Source organism: Eublepharis macularius, chromosome 8, assembly GCF_028583425.1.
Source record: "Eublepharis macularius isolate TG4126 chromosome 8, MPM_Emac_v1.0, whole genome shotgun sequence".
NCBI classification, from domain to species: domain Eukaryota; kingdom Metazoa; phylum Chordata; class Lepidosauria; order Squamata; family Eublepharidae; genus Eublepharis; species Eublepharis macularius.
Genome location: NC_072797.1, coordinates 100,376,754 through 100,403,085, shown reverse-complemented (window position 1 = coordinate 100,403,085; position 26,332 = coordinate 100,376,754). Strand labels below are relative to the sequence as shown.

The 26,332-nt window shown below is 40.3% G+C and overlaps 1 protein-coding gene across 1 annotated transcript in view; it reads left to right on the top strand.

Annotated features, from left to right (window-relative positions):
• The window catches only part of CFAP95 (cilia and flagella associated protein 95), a 35,414-nt gene extending 10,014 nt beyond the window's left edge, over positions 1-25,400 (top strand). Inside the window, exons 3-6 of the mRNA XM_054987040.1 lie at positions 10,578-10,699; positions 11,384-11,452; positions 17,454-17,511; positions 24,525-25,400. Of these exons, the coding sequence (XP_054843015.1) occupies positions 10,578-10,699; positions 11,384-11,452; positions 17,454-17,511; positions 24,525-24,722 (447 nt within the window). The 3' untranslated portion in view covers positions 24,723-25,400. The remainder of the gene's footprint in view (positions 1-10,577; positions 10,700-11,383; positions 11,453-17,453; positions 17,512-24,524) is intronic.
• Positions 25,401-26,332: the final 932 nt, after the last annotated feature.

Genomic DNA, 26,332 nt, shown 5'->3' with positions numbered 1-26,332 from the left:
CTCAGTGACTACCTCCAGTGATCCCAGTGGTCCCTATTGGAAGAATAATTCTGGTCAGCATCACAATTACAATATTTCCCAATTTGCATTTCTTATCACTTTAATTGTTTTATCTTTTCAAGAAACATCTCTTTCCGCTCTCATACTTTCCCATCCATAGGGCTCTCCCTATTTCCTGCACACTTGACTGTGTAACATTTTGCCAAGGGCACCTAAGTGTTGCTTCATCAACCTTGCACCATGTAGGAAGAGATGGCTCCCTCTCAGGTATTGTGGGAGGGGAGCAATCTCCCTTCCTCCGGAATGTACAGAAAGTTACTTTCGGTACCCCACGTCCATTGCTGGGTACTTTTCACAGCCTTGGGAGAGTCAGTTAATCTAACTGACTTAAAGCAGGCTCGTTCCTCTTACTGAGGGGTTTAATTGCCCACTCCTCTATCTGAGGGCAGGTGTTCGGATCCTCCCATTTGCAGCTGGCTTCTCTTGTCTATACTCAATCGTTCTATAGTTACATTTGGTATGAGCAATTCAGGGAAAGATTTTCCTTATCAGCCTGTAAGCATGGCATAAATATAATGAGTACAGGTGCATCTTCTCGAAGCAAGATTGCTTGGTAAGCATATCTATTGCCCTGGGTTATTTCGCTGCAAGCAGCAGCTTTACCTCAGCGTTCCCAGTGCCTAATATACATTCATATGTTTCCAGAGTTAGTTCTCTGCCTAATGCATTAGCATATTACAATAGTACCGGAACTTCCGGTTCGGGATCCATGAAGGTCTAAAGCAGCTCTAAGAGCTGAGCTGTCCGTGCCGCTGTTTGTGGAGGCTGGAGGGGCACAGATTGCCCATGGCCCCCTGTTCTCAGGCGGAGAACAGGCAAGTACGCACTGCATCTGAGGGTGCGTCGATCTCGGGTGGTGGGGGGCTCTAAGCAACGAGCTCCCTCCCGCCCTGGAGGTCCCACCCGAAGACAGGTTTGCTAAGATCTCTGCAGCGGCTCAGGAGTCAACTTTACTGGCATAAGACCTGCATGCCCGAGCTTCGTTAAGCAGCAAGGGAAACGGATTCGTTTGATTAAAAGAAGCAGCGATTACAACCCAAGAAAAGACGTTTAAGAAGGTAAAGATTGCTATCTCTCAAACCGGGACAGATTTAAGCAAGTAATAAAGTTTAAAACTGGACTTAAAAACTGCAAAAGACTGATTAAGTGAAGGGGAAGATTCCGGCAAGGGAAAATCTAAAAAGTGACATTTTAAACAGTAGTTAAGGCGGAAAATTGGATATTGTTTACATACCTGAGGTGGGAAGAGATACTGGACTGTGGGAAAGCTTGAATATCGCGAGAACTGCTGCAAACATTAAAGAAACAGGAAGTACGTCAGGACCATAAAGAGACTGGCAAGAGGCGCTCTGTGTTAATACAGGAAGTGGAAGTTCGCCATTTTGGAGAAGGGCAAAGTTTTGGCTTCAAGGAAACAGGAAGTAGGACATCTTGGAAGAAGGTAAGGGCGTTTGCTTCAAGTTAAAATCATAGAGAAAAAACGCCCGACATTTTGGACTGAGCAAAACAACTGAGTAAATTGGGACTTTTTAAAGCAATTGGAAGTAATAAATCAGCACCACGGATTTAAGGAAAAGGGCAGACTCGTGGGAGCGTGGTAAATCTAGCCCCACGATGTCGAAGAAGGAGTGGCAAGCTGCGATGGAGAATCTGGATAAAAAAATTTTCTGAAGTTACAGAAGGCAATAAAGAGCTCAAAGGTATGATACAGGAGATGGCAAAAGACTTTAGAGACTTTAAAGAGACACTTAAATCGGAAATGGCAGAGCTGGTAAAAGACGTATCAGATACGCAGCAGAGAGTGAAGGTAGTAGAAAACACGATGGATCTGCAGAGGACAGAGATGAGAGGACTGAAAGCAAGAGTGACCATCGCGGAAAGTAAACAAATGGAAAAACAGCTAAGATTTCGTTCGATCCCGGAAACAGAGGAAAAGACCGCCCGAGAGCAGATTACAGAAATTTTGGCAGAGTACCTGGGGAAGGAGGAAGAGGAAATTGCAGCTCTCCTAGACGTGGTGTACAGAATTAATTCAAAATTTGCGTCTCAGAGGAAGTTACCAAGGGATATGATTGTGCAATTTACGACAAGAAATACAAGAGAACTAATTGTGACCAAACAGTTTCAGGATCCACTAGAAGTTGATGGAAAGGCGGTAAGAATTATGAAGGAACTGCCCAGATCGGTGTTGTTGGAAAGAAAGAAATACAGAGAGCTAGTCCAGATGTTAAAAGAAATGAAAGTAAAATACCGATGGGAAATACCAGAGGGACTGACATTTGAGTTTGGTGGAGTAAGAAAGAGCATCAGATCTGGCCAGGAAATGGAGGATTTTATTAGTAAAAATGAAAAGGACTTACCAAAACCCACAAAACCTTGATCATGGAGTGTAAAATTATATCTTGGAATGTAAATGGACTAAACTCACCTTGTAACCGTAAGGTTGTTTTCCACTGGCTTGTAAAACAGAAATGTAAAATTGTATGCCTACAAGAGACACATATTAGAAAGCAAGGTGTAAAATATTTGAAAATGGCAAAACTTGGAAAAGAATTTATAGCTGCCTCCAAACAGAAAAAGAGGGGTGTTGTGTTGTATATAAAGGAGGAACTACAGCCTAAAGTGGTGTTCAGTAATATTGAAGCTCGATATTTGGCGGTGGAAATAATTTGGAATTCAAAAAAGACATTGGTGATTGGAATTTATGCGCCTAATGGTGCAAAAGAATTTTTTTTTACGGACTTACAAAAACAGTTAGATGAACTGTCTTATAACCAAATAATATTGGCAGGCGATTTTAATGGAGTTACAAACTTGGAGGAAGACAAGAAATCTAAGACTACACACAAAAAAAGAGGACTATTACCAAAGTCATTTTTTGCAATCATGAAACAGGAAAGTTTAGAGGATGTATGGAGGAGACAGTATCCCAAAAATAGACAATATACATATCACTCTGCAAGACACTCTACACTATCAAGAATTGATATGATCTGGGCCTCCAAAGAACTTTCGCTCTGGACTAAAGAGGTGGAAATAATGCCAAAGGTAGGCTCAGATCATAATCCAATTGTGTGGAAATTTGGTAAGAATACTAAAAGAAGAGGATGGAGAATAAATGAAGACCTGTTACAAACGGAAGAGAATATTGCGTTGCTGCAAAGAGAGACCAAGTTCTTTTTGCAATACAATTTGAATAAAAAAGTATCGACAAATAAGGTTTGGGACACATATAAGGTCGTGATCAGAGGGATACTAATGGACTTGAATGCGAGAGACAGGAGGAAAAAGGAGGAGAAAAGACAAGAAATTATGGAAAAAATTAAAGTCAAAGAGATTCAGCTCAAAAAGAGACCAGGCAAAAAGAAAATATATCAGGATATAAAAATATTGAAAGAACAGTTATCGGCAATGAACAATAAAGAATTGGAGTGGAATTTAAAGAGGATGAATCAGAGGTCGTTTGAAGGTGCAAATAAACCTGGGAAATATTTGGCATGGCAACTAAAAAAGAGGAAGGAAAAGAAAATTATCAGTACGATACGAGAAGATGATAAGCTATTAAGTGATCAAGTCGCCATTAGTAGAGCCTTTTTTAAATTTCATGCAAAATTATACCAAAAAAAAGAGGTGAACAAAGATTCAATAGCGGAATATTTAGATAAGATGAAACTTCCGACACTCTCTGAAGAATGGAAAGAGAAATTGAATAAGGAAGTGACAGAAGAAGAAATAAAAGAAGCTATTCAATCAACGAAATTGGGGAAGGCGCCAGGCCTGGATGGACTAACGGCAAAATTTTATAAAATAATGGGCCAAGAATTGGCACCTCTCCTGAAAGAGGTGATGAATGGTGCTATGCAGGATCAAGAGATTCCTGATTCTTGGAAGGAGGCTAACATATCATTGATTCCAAAAGAAGGACAAGATTTGACTAATGTTAAAAATTATAGACCAATTTCATTGTTGAACAATGATTATAAAATATTTGCAAAGGTGTTGGCGGAAAGAATTAAAGGATGGATGTCGGAATTCATTGCAGATGAACAAGCGGGATTTTTACCTAATAGACAAATTAAAGACAATCTGAGAACAGTAATAAATGCTATTGAATATTATGATAAGCATTGTGATAAGGAGGTTGGTTTCTTTTTCGTAGACGCAGAAAAAGCATTTGACAATCTGAACTGGGACTTTATGTTTGCCACCATGGAAAAGCTGCAAATGGGAGAAAAGTTCATATAAGCAGTTAAAGGAATTCATAAAGACCAAAGTGCAGCGATTGTAGTGAATGATGATTTGACAAAAAAACTGAAAATAAGCAAAGGCACAAGGCAAGGCTGCCCATTGTCTCCATTGCTGTTCATATTGATTTTGGAGATATTGATGATTGAGATACGAGAGGACGACACAATCCGAGGTATAAAGGTAAGAGAGTTTACCTACAAGGTCAGAGCATTTGCGGACGACATAATGTTGATTGTAGAGGCTCCAATTGACAATATGCCAAAGGTAATAAAGAAGATAAAGGAATTTGGAGATCTGGCTGGTTTTTTTGTAAATAAAAAGAAGTCGAAGATACTATGCAAAAATATGACCAAACAGAAACAACAAGAACTGATGGAATTAACGGGCTGCGAGGTAACAAACAAAGTAAAATATTTGGGAATTGAACTAACCGCAAAAAATATAGACTTATTTAAGAACAACTATGAGAAATTGTGGATACAAATAGAGAGAGATTTGATAAAGTGGAACAAGTTGAATTTATCATGGCTGGGCAGAATCGCGACAATAAAAATGAATGTTCTACCTCGTGTGATGTTTCTGTTACAAATGATTCCGATTATTCGAGACTCTAAACAATTTGAAAAATGGCAAAGAAAAATTTCAAATTTTGTGTGGGTAGGCAAGAAACCACGTGTTAAAATGAAAGTGTTACAGGATGCGAAAGAAAGAGGTGGCTTGCAACTGCCCAACTTAAGACTGTATTATGAAGCAATTTGTTTGACACAGATAAAGGATTGGATAACGTTGAAAAATCTCAAGCTTCTGGCATTGGAAGGTTATAAGAAAATATTTGGATGGCATGCATACCTATGGTACGATAAAATAAAAGCGGACTCTCTGTTTCTGCATCACTATATTAGAAGAAGCCTCTTCACAATCTGGAAGAAATATAAGATGTATCTGGAAGATCAAATCCCCTCTTGGGTGGTCCCGTATGAAGTAATAGACCCGAGAACTGTCGAGAACGAACAGCAACGTTTAACTTATAAGGAGATAACACAAATACAATATTCAACATTAAGAATAAAGTCACAAGAAGAATTGTCTCCTTGCTATAGTTGGTTTCAATACAGACAGATAAGGGATCTTTATAAATCGGACTGTTCAAGGGGAGGAATAAGAATGGAAAATACAGAATTGGAAGAAGTAATGCTACAAGAAGGCAAGAAACAAATCTCAAAGATCTATAAGATACTTCTAAAACGGTACACTGAGGATGAAACAGTGAAAGTACAGATGGTGAAGTGGGCAATAAATTTTCATAAAGAAATAGCAATGGAGGCATGGGAGCACTTGTGGAAGAATACAATTAAGATTACAACGTGTACGAATATTAAAGAAAATGTATACAAGATGATATACAGATGGTACCTAACACCGAAGAAAATTGCGCTGGGGAACGCTAAAATGTCAGATAAGTGCTGGAAATGCAAAAAGCACGAAGGATCATTATACCATATGTGGTGGACTTGTGAAGTAGCGAAGCAGTACTGGGGAGATATAATAGAAGTAATTAATGAGGTGTTACAAACCCAAATAAATAAGAACCCAGAACTGCTGCTACTAAATTTGGGAATGGAGAATGTTCCAGTGCAAAATAGAACATTGTTATTTTATATGACAGCTGCAGCAAGATTACTGTATGCGCAGAAATGGAAAGTGCAAGAAGTACCTACTGTAGAGGACTGGATTTACAAATTGCTGTACATGGCAGAGATGGATAAAATGACAAGAAAACTTAAAGACCTGGATCCGGGACAGTATTTGGCGGACTGGGCGAAACTGAAACAATTTTTGGAAAAAAAATGGGATGTGAAAGGAGAACTGTGGCAGTTTGAGAACTTTTGAAACAAGACATTTTAAACAGAAGAGAGAAGTGACTTTACCATTAAGAATTTATATCTATTTTAATCTAAGCTTGGATTATAATATAGCAGAAGAGGGATGAAATTTAGAACTGATTTTTTAAAGAATAAGATAGGGAGGTTATGATAAGTAATACCTTTATCAGAGTATATGAATAAGGGAATAGTTAAACAAATATACTGATGGGGCATACTATATATACTATTATGTTGGTAGATTAGATTGTATATTATATAATGAATGTGCAGTATGGTGCTGTGTGCGGTGCCACATTGGTAGCAGGGTGCACAGTAGGGGTGTTAATACATATTATAATGACAATAGTATATTTGATAGAATATATGTTTAAAAGAAATAGAATATGTTTAAACTAAGACTTTTGTTATATATCATATCATATCATATCATATCATATCATATCATATCATATCATATCATATCATATCATATCATATCATATCATATCATACTGGTCTATATTGAGGGGTATAAGATTTATACTATATTGATAGTATAATTGATAGATGTATATTATACTGATAGAATATTTGATAGTATAATTGATAGAAGCATGCTATATTGATAGGATATTTGATATATATGATAGAATACCTGGAAAAAAAATTAGAATGTGCTTAGACTAAGGGAATTATCAAGTAATAAGAGGGGGTAAGGGTTGGAAAGCTGTTGGAAGTCGATAGAGAGGGGGGAGGAAAAGGGTGGGGGATAGGGTTAATTAGATATTGAGGGAATGTATGTATTGAATTTGAAAAGTATACTCACCAATAAAAATTTTCTAAAAAAAAAAAAGCGTATTACAATAGTACCTGAGAATAGCATAAAAATGCATAGGAATAGTAAAGGCACATAAAATATTCCAGTTAATTGAATCCTCCATCAATCTGGTTTCCAAATATCTTCATTCTTTGATAGATTTGTAAAATATTTTTTGTCCATTATGTATGCAACAGATGACCATTGTCACAAGCGATTGCTTATTATGTTGAAGCCTAAACAGGTGAATTAACCCCAGATAATATGGTTTATAAGCTTACTATGCCATGTGTATCTCCAGATACACTGGTGTATTTTCCTCTTGTGTTGACGTATCTTCAGGATACTCCAGTGTAAGATTTCATTGCCATTCTATGAACATCAGCGATGGGGCTTAAGATGGCACAGTTAGACATTCATTCAACAGGACATGGTCATGATAAAATGGTTTTCAGAAACAATATTAGCTTCATAGGATCCTAGGCTTGAAAATCATCTAATTTAATTAGTGATAGTACTAATTATTTTTTAAATAAGAATGGGTGACATTTAACTTACAGTATTCACTGGGTAGTGGAGAGTGCCCAGAACATTGCAGAGGGTTCACTAAGTTCAACATTATTAGGATGTCCAAGTTCAACAGAGATTAAGATTCATGTAAAAGAGGAGATTTTGTGGCATTCAGCTCTTCTTCTTCTGGCAATACTCGAAACAAGCTGCTTCTGCCTAAATTCACTCCTCTATGCAGCTTTCAAAGGTAAATCTCATTGTGAGCATTACTTGTAGAGCTCTCAGGACTTTCTCCTTTAAGTCAGATTAAAGGAAAATCTTCAATTCAAAGGAAGAGCTGCAGGTTGGCTTCAGGAATAATGTCTATACAGATACCCAATACGCAACAAATCTGTGGAAGAGGTGGGGCCTCCCCTCTTTTAGCCTTTATTGAACTTTTTCCTATTCCCAGCTGAACCAAGGTGTAGCTACTGTGGCTCAGCTGGGAAGGGGAGATTGCCTGGCTACATGTGTGTGAGGGGCTGTGTGTGTGCACAGTTGTCATCAGGGAGGATCAGGTGGTAGGACAGGGACAGTGGTGAGCAGTTCAGGGGGATGAGTACGCTTATATCAGCATACAGATGTTATGTTGCACTTGTTCTTCTCAGCAGGTTCCATTCATATTCACATTGTGAAATGTATCATTGCGCACTTGGTCATCTTTTGTCAACTGTCTCACCAAGTCAACGGTTTTGCTTGATGGTCACTATTCCTGTAAACCGTTTGCATCACACTTTTGTATATGTGGTGCTGCTCTTGTTCTGGAGGATTTACCCTTTTACATTCTGTTCTGTCCACTCTACACAGAGCCTAGAACCAAATTTCTTGGAGGACTTTTTCAGGGCTTAAACTCTTTCTCAAAAATGGAGAAGCTGACTTTCCTTCTTTTGGATGCTAACCCATTCGTACCACACAGATTGTCCTTTTTTCTTTAGCAGTTATGAAAATATGAGTGAAAGTCATATCTGAAGGGTGTCATGTTTTATAAAAGAATTTTTAGACTTTATTATTTTAGTGTTGATAGCTATGATTTATGGTTTTTTCTTTTAATTCACTGTGCTTGATTGTATTGGCCTTTGGCTACACACAATAAATGCTTTTGTACCTTTTGCTGTTGAATTGTATCATCAAGTGATGTGTGGATGAGCCATCAGAAATTAATCTCCATAAACAGAACTTTCACATCCCATTTTTTCGTACTGAACGTGATTAGATGAATGTTAATTGTGGTGTATGCATAGTGTACATCAGTTCTGTGAAGCAGAGCAGAGAGAGAAGTAAGTGAGAACCAGGGCTGGATTCACCTGATCACCAGTTTGTGAAAAATGTTAAAGTTTCCTTAGTTCATAAGGCCATGTCCTGGGGAGTTTACTACACCTTGATGTTAATAGGATCTGATTCATCTGAACATACTCCCATACTGATGTTTCTGAGGTTAATCCCAAACCCAGTTCTAAGATTTAACTGTTAGCATAACTGTTAAGATAGTGATGCAAACACATACTACTGATGTAAATGTTCATTGCTAATGTTAGTATGGATATTGTAGATGAAACATGAAAAAATATGTATTCAGTCTTATAATTACCAACTTGAACAACTTGAGTCTACATATAACTCTTACTTTTAAAAGTGTTTTATGTAAAAGAGCTAGTTTGCTTTTTTTGTATCTCATACTCTTGTCTTATGCTCAGTGTTTGGGAAAGTAAAAGAAAGGGAAGCGGCAGATCACGCTTGTATTGACATCCCTATGATCCATGGGCCTTCTTCATAAGCTGAAAGAGTAGGATTGTCAGCCCCCTGCCTCGAATGAGGAATTTCCCCTCCCTCACTTTCTGCCCTCGGGTCCTGCTTGCCTGTCTGGCAGGGGGAGGTACTGGTGGGGGAGAAGCGCCTATTCCCTAATTCTCCCAATATTTATATTGCCATTATGTACCATAGGGCTACTTTTTTTTGCTTCATAAAAGCAATAAGACTTCCTTTGCCCTGCTTGGTTTGAATTCCAATCAAAGCGCAGATGACAAACTGATGTTACTTCCATTTTTCATTGATTGCTGTAGCTGCTGCTGCTGCTGCTGCTGCTGCTGTGAGAGAATCATGATAGGGCTCAGTAGAGATTTAAGAGAATTCTTAGACCAAGGCTCAGAGTCAGGCCTTATAGATGAAAGAAAATTAAACACCACTGGCATTTTTTCTCTTTTTCTTACCATCTAGTCACCCACCAACGTAGTGAGGGAATCTGCCTTGGCCCAGCTGCCCCAAGCCCTTAAATGTTGCCTCCAATTAATTAATTATAAATTTTCCCTTGTGGAGGTGATTTTTAATTAATTGGGCTTCAGTGTGACCTGCAGCACCCTTATCATGCCAGAAAATGATATCATTTTCTGGTGTGATGAGGGAGGACGGGAGCATGCACATGCTTTGCATGCGCAGGGAAGGTGAGTATTCTGCTGTTCCAAGCCCCCTGCTTTGGCTCCTGAGGGACCTGGCAACCCATATAAGAGTGGTGTATTCCCAGTATTTCTGGACCCAACTTGTTAATTTTTAAGGACAGTAGGAGTCCTTATCTGCATCTCTAACAAACTTTGTTTCTGGCAGTGCCATCAATAATGGACATGCGGCCGAGCAGATGGGAGAAGAATTTTGCACCTGCTTACCCTCCCATCCAAGTCCTTTGTCAGCAGGCAAAAAAAGTATAGTTCCAAGTCTGCTTTCCAGGTGTACTACTGCCCTGTTTATGCTAGGGTAGAAAAGCTGTAGTGGTTAGATGACTGGCAAAACACTGGAGTGGTAAGGGAAAGAGCAGTGTGGATACAGTGGGGTGGGGCAGAGCATGGGAGGGGAAAGCAGGTGAAGGATAATAGAAAAGGAAAGAGTTTCTTTTCCAAGAAAACTCATTACCAATGCAAATTAATGGTCCTGGAACTAATTGTAAAACATTAATCAAGGAAACAAATAATTATACATTGCACATAATAATTAGCTGATTGCTATTGTATTTCTAAACCTTGTTCCTTTCCCCAAAAACACATTTTTAGAAATGGATAACAACCTATCAAGATTATATGTCACAACCCTATAGACTTAAAGAATATCAGGAATTAAACATTAAGAAGCCACTATTGGATGAAGATAGTTTTGAAGAAGCAGTTATTAGCAGGTATTTCTGAATGCTTTTAAATCCATATTTAGTGTTCAAATAATGCTGCTTTATAGGATATATTACATATATCTTCATTTTTTCTATATGTTTTACTATTTCTGCTCAAAAATATTGCATGTGATCAATATTGGATTCCAAGGATTCTTACATAATTTCGTATGTATTTGTGGTAAGAGTTGCCAATTCACCAAGTGATAGGAACTGGAAAGAATAAATAGCGGTAACTATGTCTTGTTGAGATTGTTAAGTTAAAGTTGTACAAATCCTCTGGGCTTTTGAGGTGCAAGATTGTACTCAATACTAGATGTCTGTCAGAATGAGAACAGCTTTTCTTGTTTCTAAGCAGCAAACTTAGAAATGAATAAATTTTTAAAGTACTTTGGCAGACTCCGACCAGTAGAGAGCAGTGGTGACCATTTACAAAAATACGGTGTGATAACCCTAGTAATGATATCAGTTGTGTCACAAATGAAGCAACTCCTTTCTATTGTAGAATGAAAACATCATAGGAATAATGCTTCTTATGCATATTTGAATTTGATCTAATGATCCCTGATATTTTTTCCATAGGAATTCATAGAAATTAAGTTAATTTTTAAAAAAATGTTACTAAAACCAGAAATGGACTTGAATGTTTTTGATTCGTTGCTTGTAATCTGAAAACGGTCTCTTTATTTTCAGGGAGACGGGGCTTCCTGAAATAGGTGCTGGAGCTGTATTGCCACGTCACTCCCCAGATCATTTTACAATGTTAGTATTTACAAAAGCAGTAAATTAATTTCATTTTGTGGTAATGTTCACATTGTGATGCATGTGCTTTACTGAAGTTTGGAAAGATATATAAAGTGTTCATAATGATAGTAACTGACACTTGTTATTTCTGAACCAGATAATATATGACATTACATTATTTTTCGTTACTAGTGTGTAGGCCAAATACAGTTAATTATTTTAGTGGTCATACTAAGCGTTAGTATATAGATAGACTTATTTTCAATCAGTCAAAAATAAAAAAAATACTTGTGCAGTGTTGTTAAAGCCCTTCTGATACTTCATATTCATGAAAATGAACATTTTCATAGTTGCATATCATATCTCAAAATTGCCTAAAATGACCAGAGAGCCTGCCCTGAATGTTATGGTTTTGGGAGAAGAATTGCATTCTGGAGCATAAAGGAAGCGCTCAAGACCATTCATTACTTTGACCTGACTAAATGAAATCTTTCCCTGTCAGTTAAGGCAAGTACTTGAGTACTGTCACTGGAGTAAGGACAGAAACAGCAGTAAGTGATACGAATGCAGTTATGTTTCTCCCATCTTCCTTTGATATTTGCATATTGATGGGTTGCACTGGGGGGGTGACCTGGAAGCATATGGAACAGGAACACTGGCCCCATTGCAGACACTGAATATATATTCCTTTGTGTTGAAGTTGCAAGAAAGCAGGTAGTGGGTGTTGACTGGAGGCAGCATTTGAGGGCTTGGGGGGCAGCTGGGCCAAGGCAGATTCCCTCACTTCTTGGTGGGTGACTAGATGATAAGCAAAAAAGAAGAAATGCCAGTGGTGTTTAATTTTCTTTCCTCTGTAAGGCCTGAGTCTGAGCCTTGATCTAAGAATTCTCTTAAATCTCCATTGAGCCCTATCACAATTCCCTCACTGCAGCTGTAGCAGCAGCTACAGAAATCAATGAAAAATGGAAGCAGCATCAGTTCATCATCTGTGCTTTGATTGGGATTCAGACCAAGCAGGGCAAAGGAAGTCTTATTGCTTTTGTCAGGGGTCATTTTGTAGAAAAAGAGCTGCAGGAACTCATTAGCATAACTCATTAGCATATGCCACACCCCTTGCCATCACCAGAAGTGTGTTATTGGCATAACTGATTTGCATATGCCACACACCCTGACATCACTGGAAGTGTGTCAGAAGGCAACACCCACGCCTCAGGCTCCACCCCAATTAGGAAATTATTGTACATAGATTTAATTATTATACTATAAATTCCTAAATTACTTTGAAATGTATACATAGTGTATAAAGCCTGGCCTCCCTGCCTGAAAATAGCACTATGTTTCCTTCATCCTACACTGACCACACAAATGGTGCAGGTTTACTATAGCTGCCAAACATCAAATTAGAAAAGTTTGTAAAATGTTCTTGTGAAGACAACAGTACTAAAGTTATAATTTATATACTATGAGAGTTGGATTAATTTTAAATGAAAATTGATTTTTAGTATTTACTTCCAAGAAAATACCATGTTCTTCTTGCAAATGTAAGTACTTTATCTTAAAGATCAATGAGCGGGTTTTTTTTGGTAGCCTTGTGTGTAAAAGACTTCTAAGTATACCCAAGGGTAGAAATATCAGTTCATCTTCGTGGCTTCTGTGCAGTTCCACTTTGGGACTACACATGCACAATCCAGACATGGAAAGATTTCCAAGGCTTTCTAGAAGACCAGGAGCGACCCTCCTCTTTGGTCCTAACCTGCCAAAACTATCACATGACTTGGAGGAGGGGCTCTATTCACTCAGTTATCTTTTTGCCACTGCAGAGAGGCTCTCCACTGCTGTTCTCTGGTTTCCCCATATCTCATCCTTGAGGCTGAGGAGAATTATTTCTTTTAAAAGTTTTTAACCCTCAATAGACACTTTAGTGAACAATACAACTACATTTAAAGAAGAAAAGTTTGTCTTTCTGGTCATTGTTATGGCTCAAGAGAGGCTTCTTCAAGATGCTGGAAAATACCACGATTGCTCGCACTGACACTTAACGGGGCAATGGAGCTTGCTTTTTTTGTTGTCTTAAAGATGCATCTCAGCAGATAGTTGGCGGGGAGCCGTTCTTCCTCCTCCTCCTCCCCCTTTCCCTTCTGAGGGTACTGTAATCACTTTGCCAGCTTTGCAAGAGAGAGAAGAAAAAAAGCAGGCACCACAACACTGGGGAGATGAGACTCCCCCTTCCCCCCACTGCACCACAGGTCGCCCTTTTTTCCCTAGTACAGTTCAGGATGATTCACACTTTTCTTCCTCTGGTAGGCAGAGTGGAATTGCTCTTTTCTCCTCCACGCTGCCTATCAGAGGAAGAAAAGTGTGAATCGCATCTTTAAAACAACTACTTTTTTGCCGCTCTCCCAATGTTGGACTGCATAGAAGCCATGAAGATCAAAACAGGGTTGCACTAACCTGTGTTGTTCATCGAGTGGTCTTCTGTGCAGACGCACATCACTCTGCCCTGTGCCTCTGTGAACTCTTTGGATCCTTAGTTTCTGGGGAGTCTCCAGCAGTGGCATGGAGAGAGCTGAGGGAATAGCGCACCTCCTCCTGGTCATGTGATGTTTTGGGCGAGAAAGTGCCAAATGGAGGAAAGGCACTCCTAGTCTTCTGGAAAGCTCTGGAAATCTTCTCCATGGGTGGCCTGCATATATGCAGTCCCAATGTGTACCTGCACAGAAGGCCACTTAATGAACAACAGTTACAGATAAGTGCAATCTTGTTTAACTGGTTTTGCAGTGTTTCTTTTAATAATGTTTTACATAGAGGCAAAAAGTAGCACTGCTACCTTACTGGAGTTTTGTGTAATTTATAAACCAAAAAATACACTTTAAAAATTATTTCTGTAGCATTGTGATTCAAATCTTTAAAAAGTAGATGACTAACCATAAAATTTGAAAGAGGCTTTGAAACCCAAAACAGCGAGATCCTAAGTAGAAACACAGTGGAGCAGTAAATAAAATCCAGGCCAAAGCTACTTTAAAAAAGCTAAGCAGGATAAGGATATATGTAGAATCATGGAATGGGATGATTTCTAGTAAGACAAAGTAATGTCTTCCTAGTGATGCTCTGCATTTAACCCACCAAACTTATTTCTTAGTTGATAGATATTAATGGAATGCCCAGTGTTATCAAATCAGTGTAATTCCACATAGTTTGGGATGTGGAATCCCATGATTGGGATTACAGTTCATGTATTTTTAACATATTTTATACTGATTTATATAAATGTGGGACTTACAGTACAGGTATGTGCAGAGTTATTTATAGGGTTACCAATCTCTAAATGGAATCTGGAAATCTCCCAGAATTACAACTGATCTGCAGACTACAGAGATCAGTTCTCCCTGAGAAAATGGCGGCTTTGGAGGTTGGTTTCTGTGGCATTATGCCCTCTGTAGGTGCCTTCCCTCCCCAAACCCTGTTGTCACCTGGCTTCACCCCCAAATCTCCAGGAATTTCCCAACCCAGCGCTGGCTACCCTAGTTACTCCCAGATTTGCAGGTCTAGACGTTATCTAATAAAGTACTCTAGTACATCCCTACTCAAACAAGGCCTTCTGTCATGACCAATTCTCAACAGGTTTGGCTCATGTAATAAAAGAACTATGTATATGCCACGGGTTAAGTAAACCATAAGATGCACTATTCTGCAATTGCCTTTAACGTAATCCTATATATCTCATCTTATAGACTGAGAGGAAATATATTCAGAATCAGCATCTGACTTGAAGAAAAACCCTTCAGAACTACATATACGATGCTTAATTAGGTTTTGTTTCATTGCAAAAGCAAGGCTCTAACCAGTCAATGAAATTCGTCTCTCTCACACATACCTCTGAGGGGGAAAAAAATACTTGTGATGCTTTAGGTCAAACTTGGGTCTGATATTGTCCAGTCACAGTGACTGGCATATCAACTCTAAATATTTTTAAACAACTGGAGAGTTGGTCCATAATAAATTGGCACCAACTCCCAGTAAGAGCTTCACATTTCCAGATTTAGGCATTCAACTTTCAAATTCTTGCCTTGAGCTGATAAACCATTTGCTGCACAAAATGTCAGGGGAGAGTGTTAACCGAAATTAATTTCCCAGTAATGCTAAATAAATCAAAAGAGTAAAGAAGCCTCATCTCTAAGTGTGCAGATCTACGTTCCTTTACACAAGGAACTTGTTTAATTTCTTGCATTGTTTCGGTCTTTTCTTTCTATTCGTATAGAATAGTGCTCAGTTTTATTTGTGATATGAGTAATATAACCCACAATTGCCTTGAAACACAAGCCTAAATATGGATCAGCACAGCTGAGAAAAGGAAAATGAACCGAAAACTGAGACATGGGTGGTGTTGCAGAATGTATTGTTGGGTAAGCTAGCCAGAGCCATAAACTTGGTTTTTATTTTTCTTCCCCTAACTCTTCTTAAAAACTAAACTTTATGGAGCTAGATGGTTGTTGTGGGTTTTCCGGGCTGTATTGCTGTGGTCTTGGCATTGTAGTTCCTGACGTTTCGCCTGCAGCTGTGGCTGGCATCTTCAGAGGTGTAGCACCAAAAGACAGAGATCTCTCAGTGTCACAGTGTGGAAAAGATGTTGCCAGGTCATTTATATCTACTCAGGAGGGGTGGGGTTGAGCTGAGTCATCCTGTAAGAGTTTCCCAGGGTGTGGAATGCCAATGGAGGGAGGCTTCTCTGTATCCTGAGGAGGTTCTTTTGCATATGGAGCTTTTTCAGCAGGTAGACCGAAAGGGTAATGAAGTGAATACTGGAACACTGGTACAAGGAGGGTTTGCTGCTTACATACACTCTTGTCACCTCTAAGCTATTGAAGTGACAACAGAGTTTCTACACTGGAATCTGAAAACTAGTTTCCATGTCATACTGCTGCAGCTGGTCAGTATGTTTGGAGAATCTGGCAAAATACCAGATTTAACCCTTTCTCACCATCTAGGTCCCCAGCATTACAGCAATTGTTTATGTTGGCAGAAAAAGGACTTCTCATAAATGTCTGTCATGTGCTTGTATTTATGTATTTACTTCATATATACCCCACCTTTCCCCCAATGAGGTTCCAAATCAGGTCATGCCATTCTCTCCTCCATCTTATCCTCATAACAACCATGGGAGGTAGGTTAGGCTGAGCGTGTATGACTGGCCCAAGGTCACCCAGCAAGCTTCCATGGCCAGGTAGGGGTTCAGACTTGGGTCTCCCGGATTCTAGTCCAACACTGTAACCGGTACAAAACACTGGCTTGTGCAATATTGTCACCAATATGAGGATATTACAATTGTGCTATGGAAGTCTGAACTAAAAGCAGCCTTTGTGTAATGAAAGAGATAACAAATGGTTGGATAACAACCGTTATTATTATTTTATTATTTTAAAAACATATAGCTAGGAAGATTTTTGTAGCATATTGTTCACCACTTAGCAATAGAAGTTATTTTGAGCTATTGTTATAAAAATGGCACATCTTGTGCCCTTTACTTGAAGCGCAGGTCTTGGACATAGCAACTTATTTTTCATAGCACAGGAAAATAATGGAGCACAGGAAAATAATGATCTACTATGGTGGTGATGGTGTTGTTATTTTGAATTTATTACTATTGGTTTTAATATTTTAATGTGTGTGATTTTCTCTGTATATCTGGAAACTATTTTGAGTACAGGGTAGATAAGTGATATTTTAAATAAATACACCAATGGATGCTGAAAATTAGCATTTTAATAGGAGAGGAAGTAGGACTGAGTTCAGAAAAGTAGAGAACAGATTCTGCAAACAGTAATACCATTTCAAACTACTTTGTGAAGTTTTCAAAAATAACATATCCAGTTTCTTTGGTCAGATAGCTTGTTGCTTGTTGAACAACAAATATCTTAGATTTAATTATAGTTTTCAAATTATTTTTCAGTAAGTTCTCAAATGCTGGTCAGATAAAAATGTAATAAATAAAGTTCGTCCTGTTGTATATAATATTTTACAGGTTTCTGGACACAACTTACCGAAGAGACTACATTCCACCATATGACTATACTCCATATGTAAGTGTATAGGAAGAAAAACTTGCTTTTCTGCAACATTGGCATTAGACAGATACGATATAGAGCAGTTGCTATGCAGAGGTGCTTTTAAGCAGCCTGCATTGAACCATTGTTACATGTAGACTGGACTAGGGGTGTGCTGTTCAATTCAGAATTTGGATTAAAATACCGAATTTGGGATGATTCAGTAAAAACTGGGTGTTCCAAATCAAAAAACAGGTATCCTTAAAATTCAGTCATTGTTTTCTATGGGAAAATCACTTTGGGGACTCTCTGGTGAGCTGGGGGAGTCAACCAATTTTTTCAACCAAACTTCACCACATTTGGAGGGAATCAATTCCACCCAGACCAAACTGAAGCAAGGGACACTGTTGCAACTTAGCCCAACAGCAGCAAACGGAAGCAAGCGAATGTCTTGTGTTTGTGTCTAGATACTGCTTGGTTCTGTTTTGTGGTGTTTCCCCACTGGCTGAACCTGTGCCTGGCTGCCCTAAATGATACTGCCTGGTTCTGTTGGGGTAAGTTGAAACAGTGCCCCTAGCTTTACTTTGGTTTGGTGGAATGGATGTGATTCTCTGGTGGGATGTTGGTCCCCTTGCTTCACGTTGGTTCTGGGGGGATTCCATTCCTATTCTTCAATTTAGTTGTGCTGGGTTTTCTCTGAGATGAGCTCATCTTGCATTTGGGAGTGTTGCTAGGCCGCAGCAGCGTTACCTCAGTGAGTTTCTGCAAGGAGTCAGCTTTGACTTTTCCCCACAGGAAACAATGGAGTGGCTGGGGTCACCTTGTTCAGGAGACCTTACAATTGACCCCCAGGGTCCAATCTTCATGAAACTTGGGGTTTTTTAAAGAGGAAAGTTAGAAGTAGGTTCCCTCTGAATCTGGTATAGTTTGGTTAAAAAATACATAGAATTCTGAACTTCTTTCTCAGTTTCAGGGGAAAAAATCAGATTTACTTTTTTTGGGTGTACACCCCTAGACTGGACCCAAGACATCCAGTTTTTAAATATTGCTTAGTAACAGATCTAGACAATGACTTGACCCCTGTACTTGCCTTCTGCTTGCTCAGCATGGTTCTCTTTTGCAGAGTGCATTCTTCCCCACCAAGCGCTTTTTGCTTATGCATGGCTATGCTGTGCAAGTGGAAGGAAAGTACAGGAGCTAAGCCTTTGAGAAAAATTGAAGCAATGTGATTTTCATCTTTAAGAAGTTTAAGCAGTATAAGTATATAATGCATATATCTGAGGGAAAAAATCATAGCGCTTGAACTTGCTCTTATTATGGGGCAATTGAAAAATCACTGTGTGTGCCTGCGTGTGTGCCTGCTATGCTATAAAATTGTGCGGTTGTGACTGTGTATGTGTGAGATGCAATAAAAATAGAAAGTATAACACAGTACCAAGCCAGTAAACGAGGAAGGAAAGTGTACTGATGCGTAATGATTTGATCTGGGTTCCATACTTTATGTGCCAGAGATTTTCACAGAATGAGAATCGTGGTCAGATATTTTTGTAACTATGGCAACCCATAAAAAAAAGTATATATAAGAGCGCATAAGCAAACATACAACTATCATGATGGAAGATCTCCCCCACATATTAATGCTCTGGAAATGTTGATCTCATTGAACACAACACTATATCCCTGTAGCTATAGATGTAGCTGTTTTGTTTGAAATTAATGTGCAAAATGCATCTCACTTCCCTAGCCTCTTGTACCTCCCAGGAAGCCAACTTCCTTGGGAAGCCCCTCTCTCTCTTCATGCCTGTACCTATAGTACAGAAGTTCTGGATTATGATTTCCTGTCCCAGTTAACCGTTTATCTCTCAGACCTTTTATATCTTTATAATTTTTCTTCCTGCTTCATTACGTCTCCATCAATCGCTTTGACTCTTGGAATTTCACACCTTTAGAGCCAAACTAGACAGTGCAGGTTTTTAAAGAGTTGGGTCCAGATTCTCCACACCCAGTGTGGATTCCTCGCAGCCACAAAGCAGCTGTGGGGAATGGCTATTAAAAAATAAAGGAGAGCCCAAAGGTCCTCAGAACTCCCTCACCACCGTGGTGGGAGGAAGGATTCCTGCCTCCCCCCCCCAAGCTGTTCCCAATTTCAATATAGCAGGGTTGAGGGGAGAATATTTCCCTATTTTTACTGCTCCATGTGCACAGAATACTCCACACGGAGAAGAAAAAACAGAGACACCACCCCGACTGGCTATTTTGAAATATGGCTTCTGGTTTCCTTACTTTCTCAGACCTAATGTTTTCTAGGCCCCTTTCCCATATGGGTCCCTAGTTAAAGCCTCTGAACGATCTTAGCTTCCCAGAGGAGCATCTGATGAAGAGAACTGTGATTCTCAAAAGCTTATGCTACAGTAAAGTTGGTTAGTCTTAAAGTTGCTACTGGACTCTTTTCTAAGCTTCCCAGGCTCTCTACTGCTCTTTCTGCATCTTGGTAATTCTGTCTCTAACAGTTGGACCTCCCTCCTCCCCGAGTAATGGTACTTGTTGGAACAATGCTACAACTGACCTTCCTGTTTCAGTAATTATTTCCATTTTATCCTCACAACAACCCTGTAAGGTAGATTAGGCTGAGAATATCTGTGACTGGCCCAAGGTCACCCAGCAATCTTCCATGGAATAAAGGGAATTTGAACCTGTGTCTCCCAGATCTTAGCCCAACACTAATCACTATACCACATCGGTGTGCATGTATTAGAGTTCCTGTCTCCCCGGTGTGGGCAGGAGATCCCCTGGTCCCATCCATGGCCACTGCTTACCTGGTCAGTGGGGGAAATAGGTCCAAGAGGCAAGAAACCTCCTGGGCGAGTGCGCAGCAGGCACCCTCCCAGCAGGCGCGACAATGCCGCTTCCTTGGTGGCAGGCATGCTCCTGCATTTTGCAGGGGCCAATTTTGACTCCCACTGGGCCGAATTGGCCCGCAGCTGGCACTTCCTAAAAGTGATGTCATTGTGTCGGTACCAAGAAGGAGACTCCAGGTAAGTTCCAAGGACTTCCCCCACTGGAAGGGTATAGGGACCTGGCAACCCTAGTGTTTATGTATATGAAACCTTACAGCCATTAGCTACTATGCGGAAAATGTTATAAATAATTTAGTACTTCTTTATTATTTTTCCATTTATCATAGAATTGTTAAACTAGAAGTATTTAGAATACAATCATATACAGTTTATATTTCCCATCAATTATTAATATACATCAATATACATACTGAAAGATTCACATGGATCTGTTCTATTGAAACATAAAACCCAAACTAGTGTTTTTTTTTTAAATGTCTAAAGAATGCAGGGGTGGTGGAGGGAATCAAACAAGAAACGGTGCGTTATGTTACTAGTATATAGAATAATTATCCTTCAGTGCTGTTTGTAACAAATGAAAAATGAGGCGTGCATTTTCCACAAAGAAAACAAAAAGCCTTTATTTTGCCACAGACCTACAATTATTTTATATAGCTTATGAGGGAGCCCCAGACTTGGCAGATCTTTTTATATGTGGTGGTTTTATAGTTAAAGCTCTTCTCAAGCTCTAGGCTATAACAGTAATTTTACAATTGTAAGGGGTGGGATTGACACAATTTAATCCTCTGTGTGAGTGGTTGCCACTGGAAGGGGAGAGGTTCAAGACTCTCGTGCATCAAGAGAACCACTGCCAGTTTGGCCTCCCCTAGCAATATGGGTTGTTTCTGCGTCATTTAATACATCATGTCAAATTACTTTTGTTTCATCATTGTATCTGCTCTGTATAGGATTTTTTGAGCCATACCCTATTGTATTGTTTATTGAATGTCCAGTTGCAGATCATATTGATTTACACTGTGTAATCTGCCTTGAGTCTCAGTGAGAAAGGCAGACTATAAATAGTCTGTTCTGGTTGATATAGCTAAGAGTAAAGTTTAATTTTCTAAATAAGTGAAAAATCAGGAAGTAAATGTGCTGTAGCACAGCAAAAAGTATTGTTAGCAGTCAAGCTATACCCTCACACTAATAAGGAAGTTTATGAATATGGCCGTATGATAAATCCCTCTCCTCATGTGCTTCAAGCACATAGCATGTTGCCTGACTAGGCAGAACAGTTTCCAGTCTGGCTGGAAGGGAAAATCACTGGAATGTGAGTCATGAGGCAGGACTGACCCACAGCCCCACACCCCAGAGATGTTCAAAGATGTAAAGACAAAGGAGTTCATGAGTTAATCTCCTCCACGTCCTTCTGATCTTCCCTCACCCACCTTCCTAATCAAGGCTACTCAGGGATCTGATAGCCCTTCCCATCGACAATCACAGGTCATCAATCACCTTTCTAACCTTTAGTAACACCCAGGAAAGTTTAATCAAGCCTCTCCCAGTTTATTCTCTCACCTCTAGAGACAGCCGTTAAGCTATTATTTTGGGGGCAGAAGACACAATCCTACCCCAGGGTACGTTCCACAGTATAATTGGACTGCCCAGCCATAGCTCTGTGTGTCTTGGGATTTCTATGCACATCCTCAGATGTGTGTCTGAGCCCTCTTCTTCCTGCTACAAAGCTCTGGTTGCTCCAGTTGCTACTCTACGGTAGACATAGGTACGAACAGAAAAAAAACCAAACATGGTGTTCGTTGTTCGTTGCCATCCACAAACAATGAACATTGATGAACATGGCCTGTTCACGAACATCTCCATTGTTTGTGGGGGCCAGCAGGCTCTCCTCCAGCCATCAAGATCCCTACCACACCGCTCCCAGAAACCCTACCTGAGCAGGCAGCAGGAACTGTAGCAATAATAAATAATAGCTTGGCCCCAGAGCCTGGCAGCAGCCCTGGAACTTGAAGAGGTAGATCCCTATCCCACCACACACAAAAAATTCAAGCTCCAATGCACTCTCCCTGTCTCTCTCTCAAAATGCCAACATCTGTCTCTCCCTCTCCACTGTCTGCAAAACCAGAGCTGGGAGCCCCCTACCCCCCTGCTCTTTGCTCCCTTGTTGTAACAAATTTGGAGCTCCACACTTGAAGACCTGCCTATCAAGCTAAATTAGGCTTAGATTGGAGTTTCCAGGGCAACAGCAGGTGTTCAGACAGAGTTCAGGCAGTCCCTGCCTCCAGTTGCCAAGGGAATTGACTGTCTGGCTTGACGAACAGCAACGAACAAGGCTTGCAACTACCACCTGTTCGTTTAGAATGGGGCCTCACGAACAGCTTGTTCACGAACAGCTGATTGGGCTGTTCGTGGCTTTTTTTAGTTCAAATTGCTGTTTGTGCCCATCTCTACTATATGGACGTTCTCTATCTCTTAGACTGTTAAATATTGCCTTTCCCCTGAAGCTGCTTTCCCTTTTCCTCACTGTCTTTCTAGTTGGCTCTGGGTGTATGCTGTGTGTGTTCTCTGTCTGTTTGCCTTGTTATTTCACCTTAATAGAAACCATTCCAGATGAACACCTGCCTGGTTCTTCCAGAGAGTTCTCTAAGCGAACTATCCTGGTATACATTGGTGGAGATTCTGCTAGTTATCCCCTATCGCTGTGTCTCCTTGTAAGCTATTTCCCCCAAGGAGACCCCCCCCCATTTGGGTAACAGTATAGGCCCAGGCATGCCAAGTCTCCCACTGGCCAAGCTGGGGCTCTGGGAGTGGCAGGGTGGTGGGTACACATGTCCACTCCTGGATCACTGGCTGATGATGTAATTTCCAGTGTGATGCAGAAGCAACAGGTTGCTCCAGGGACTAAAAACCTGTCACTTCTGCCCCATGCCAGAAATTACATCATCAGCAGACAATGTGTAAAATGCATGCACACATTTCAGCCACAAGCTTCTCCATCCTCCATGTCTGCTCCACCCCCACCAGAGGACTGGCAGCCCTGTAGAGGCTTGTTGTTTGGGGACAATCAGCCTAAAAATCCTGCTGCACATGTACCTGTCCTGAGCAAACCCCTGTATCTGACCATGTGGTCTAATGAAATATTTTTGTTGGAAGAGAAAATTATGTGCATTAAGGCTGCATTTCAATATCATGAACAAACCACAATTTGTTTGTGGTGAGGATGCATTTGCCTTCATCCCTCCCTTCTCCCCTTGTGTGCTCTAACCTAGGATAACCTCTAACAAAATTAAGACTGACATAGGACTAAATTTTATTTCTTGAACAAAATTTGCCTTTTTGATTAATAATATACACTACTGTACACTTAGGCTACATTCAGGCTTCAAGAACAAACCACAATTTGTTTGTGATGAAAATGAGCCAGAAATCCTTGATTCACAAGCTCCCTGTGACTTGGCTGTGACTTCCCTCTATGCACCATACTAAGGACGTAGTGGTTTAGGACATCTTCAGTCTAACTCTGTTCATTGTGATGTCTGAAATAGGTGCTTTAACAAATTTGGCTTTGTTTCTTGCCCCCAGGATTAAACCATGGTTTATAATCCTGCTTTATAGGGGCCAGGGGGGGGATAAGACCCAGTTTGTTAAAGCACTTTATTTGGATGTCACAACAAATTACTACATTGATGTTCTAGATCTGGTAGTCTTTATTTTTGGCACAGCATGGCAAGGGGAGAAGGGAGGGAGCATCAAGCTCCCATGTATTTCAAGCTCATTTTCATAACAAACAGATTGTAGTTTGTTTCTGATGTCTAAATGCAGCTTTAATGGATACCTCCAGTTCCAACTGCAAACTTCTTCTCTCCAGCTTCCAATTTTCATTAATGAGACCATCAAGCATGATGGCAGGGTATAGCTAGGCACTCTTCCCATTTCCAGCTTCGCCTAAGAGCCCTTCTATGCCCAGTTTCCAAGATACCTTAACAAGGCTATGAATGGGAAGGGAAACAGCAACAGGGAAATGAAAGTAGCAAGTTAGCAACTCTCTCCTTATGTCTGGAGAACATTTTATAGTGAGCTTTGAGTGCCATTGTATTAGATTTTGATTCTTACGATCCACTGAGGAGAGGGGGGTAACTTTTGGCAAAAAAAAAATTGGGATGGAAAAATGTCAATAAATATTTCTTTCCACAGGTTACTGCTGAGCTAGGAGGATACTCTGTAATTCACAGAAAATGCCATTCTCAGTTCACTGATATAGCAGATTACAGAAGACATGGTATCAACACATGGCAGGATGAGAGTGGAATATACGCCAACTCAGATCTAAAGCAAAAAGTTCTTCCTGTAACTAAACCCATACTGTCAAATTTGAATGAAGATACGTATTAAGCGCTGGTTATTCAGATAAAGTGTATCAGTATATATTTGAGATTTTAATGAAATTAGTCTGCTAAATAAATTTCAAACATTTCAGCACCTAGAGCACTTGCTTCTATAACAAATCTCTTTCTGTATTGTCATATATAAGTTTGCACAAAGGACATATGGGTTTGGTTCACAACACCAAACAATTCTTGGATTGATGTTCCATTCTGTCCTTTCCTTCTTTCGCATGCTCTGATTCCTGTCCTTTCATAATAATAATAATCAAGTGTAGTTTACTCTTTGCTTTTAAATGATAATTTGAAACCAGGGCTTACAAAAGTTGAGGTTTCTAATGTTGGAGGAGGAGGATCTAGCGCTGTCTCTCTCCTCAGGTTTCAGAGGGGGACAAACCAAAGAGTTAGAAAGATAGAGAGGTCAGGGCATTCTGTTTACTGTTTACTATTGTTTACTGCTCTGACTATCCTTTAATATGCAGGTTGCTATTCTCAGGATTTCCTCCTCTTGACTTCCTCCCTCTCTCGCCTTCTTTTCCTGGTTTTGTTCCAGGCAACACCTCTCTCCTTCTCCTCTCTCTATCTTGGCACCATGGATACAGGCCTTGCCCTGACATCTATGTCCATCTTTAGACTAGATAGGTAGTTAGGATCTATCTCTCCTCCTTTCCTATCAGAGTATGAAGTTCCTGCAATAAAGAACTCATTTCTTTTTTAAATATAAATCAAGTGTTTGCTTTTGTTATTTTCACTCCTACACACACACCAACCAGCAGAACGAGCTCACAACCACCTATGCCACACAATAGACTTTGCTAACAGCCCAAACATAGAATCCTTTAATTAGGTTTCTGGGACCTACATAACAATTTATTTATCATCTAATGTGAGACGTTTGAGCAATGACTCAAGGAACAGCTGCTAGCACCTTACCTCCTGCACCACTGTACTACAAGTCTTCCAGACTTAAAATCAACAATGCAATCCAGGCTGCAATAATAGGACTTCTTAAATGCTTAGTGTCAGGTTCTGCCTTAGGTATCACCCTGTGAGGCACCAGCATGCCTGCCTTTGGACCAGGGGTACCATCAGGGATTATGTGGGCTCCTGCTCTGTGGAAGGAGGGGGGATATACCTCACCCTTGCAATCCGCTCACAGGCCCACTCAATCTGACAGAGTCCCGGCTGCCTTCCATGACAGCTGGCCCCTTCCCTCCTCTGGACTTACTCTTCCTTCTCCCCTTCATCTCCCTTCTGCTCAGTCAGTCAGTCAGTCAGTCAGTCTCTCTCTCTCTCTCTCAAACTCCTCCACAACCCACCCCGCTCTGTGAGTGGACTTCCCTTTTATCCCTTCACACATTCCCTGCTCCACCTGTCAGCCATGCCTCCCTCCTGCACTCTAGCCACAGCCCTGGCTGACTCAGGCAGCTGCACCTGGGTTTGCTCTGCTGGCTGCCTTGGGAATGCACACCTGGGCCTCCTTGGCTGGCTGCCAAACGTTCTCTACTGAGCTGGCTGCTTGGGGCAGGCACACCTGCGCCTCCTTGGCTGGCTGCCAAGCTTTCTCTACTGAGCTGGCTGCTTGGGGCAGGCACACCTGTGCCTCCTTGGCTGGCTGCC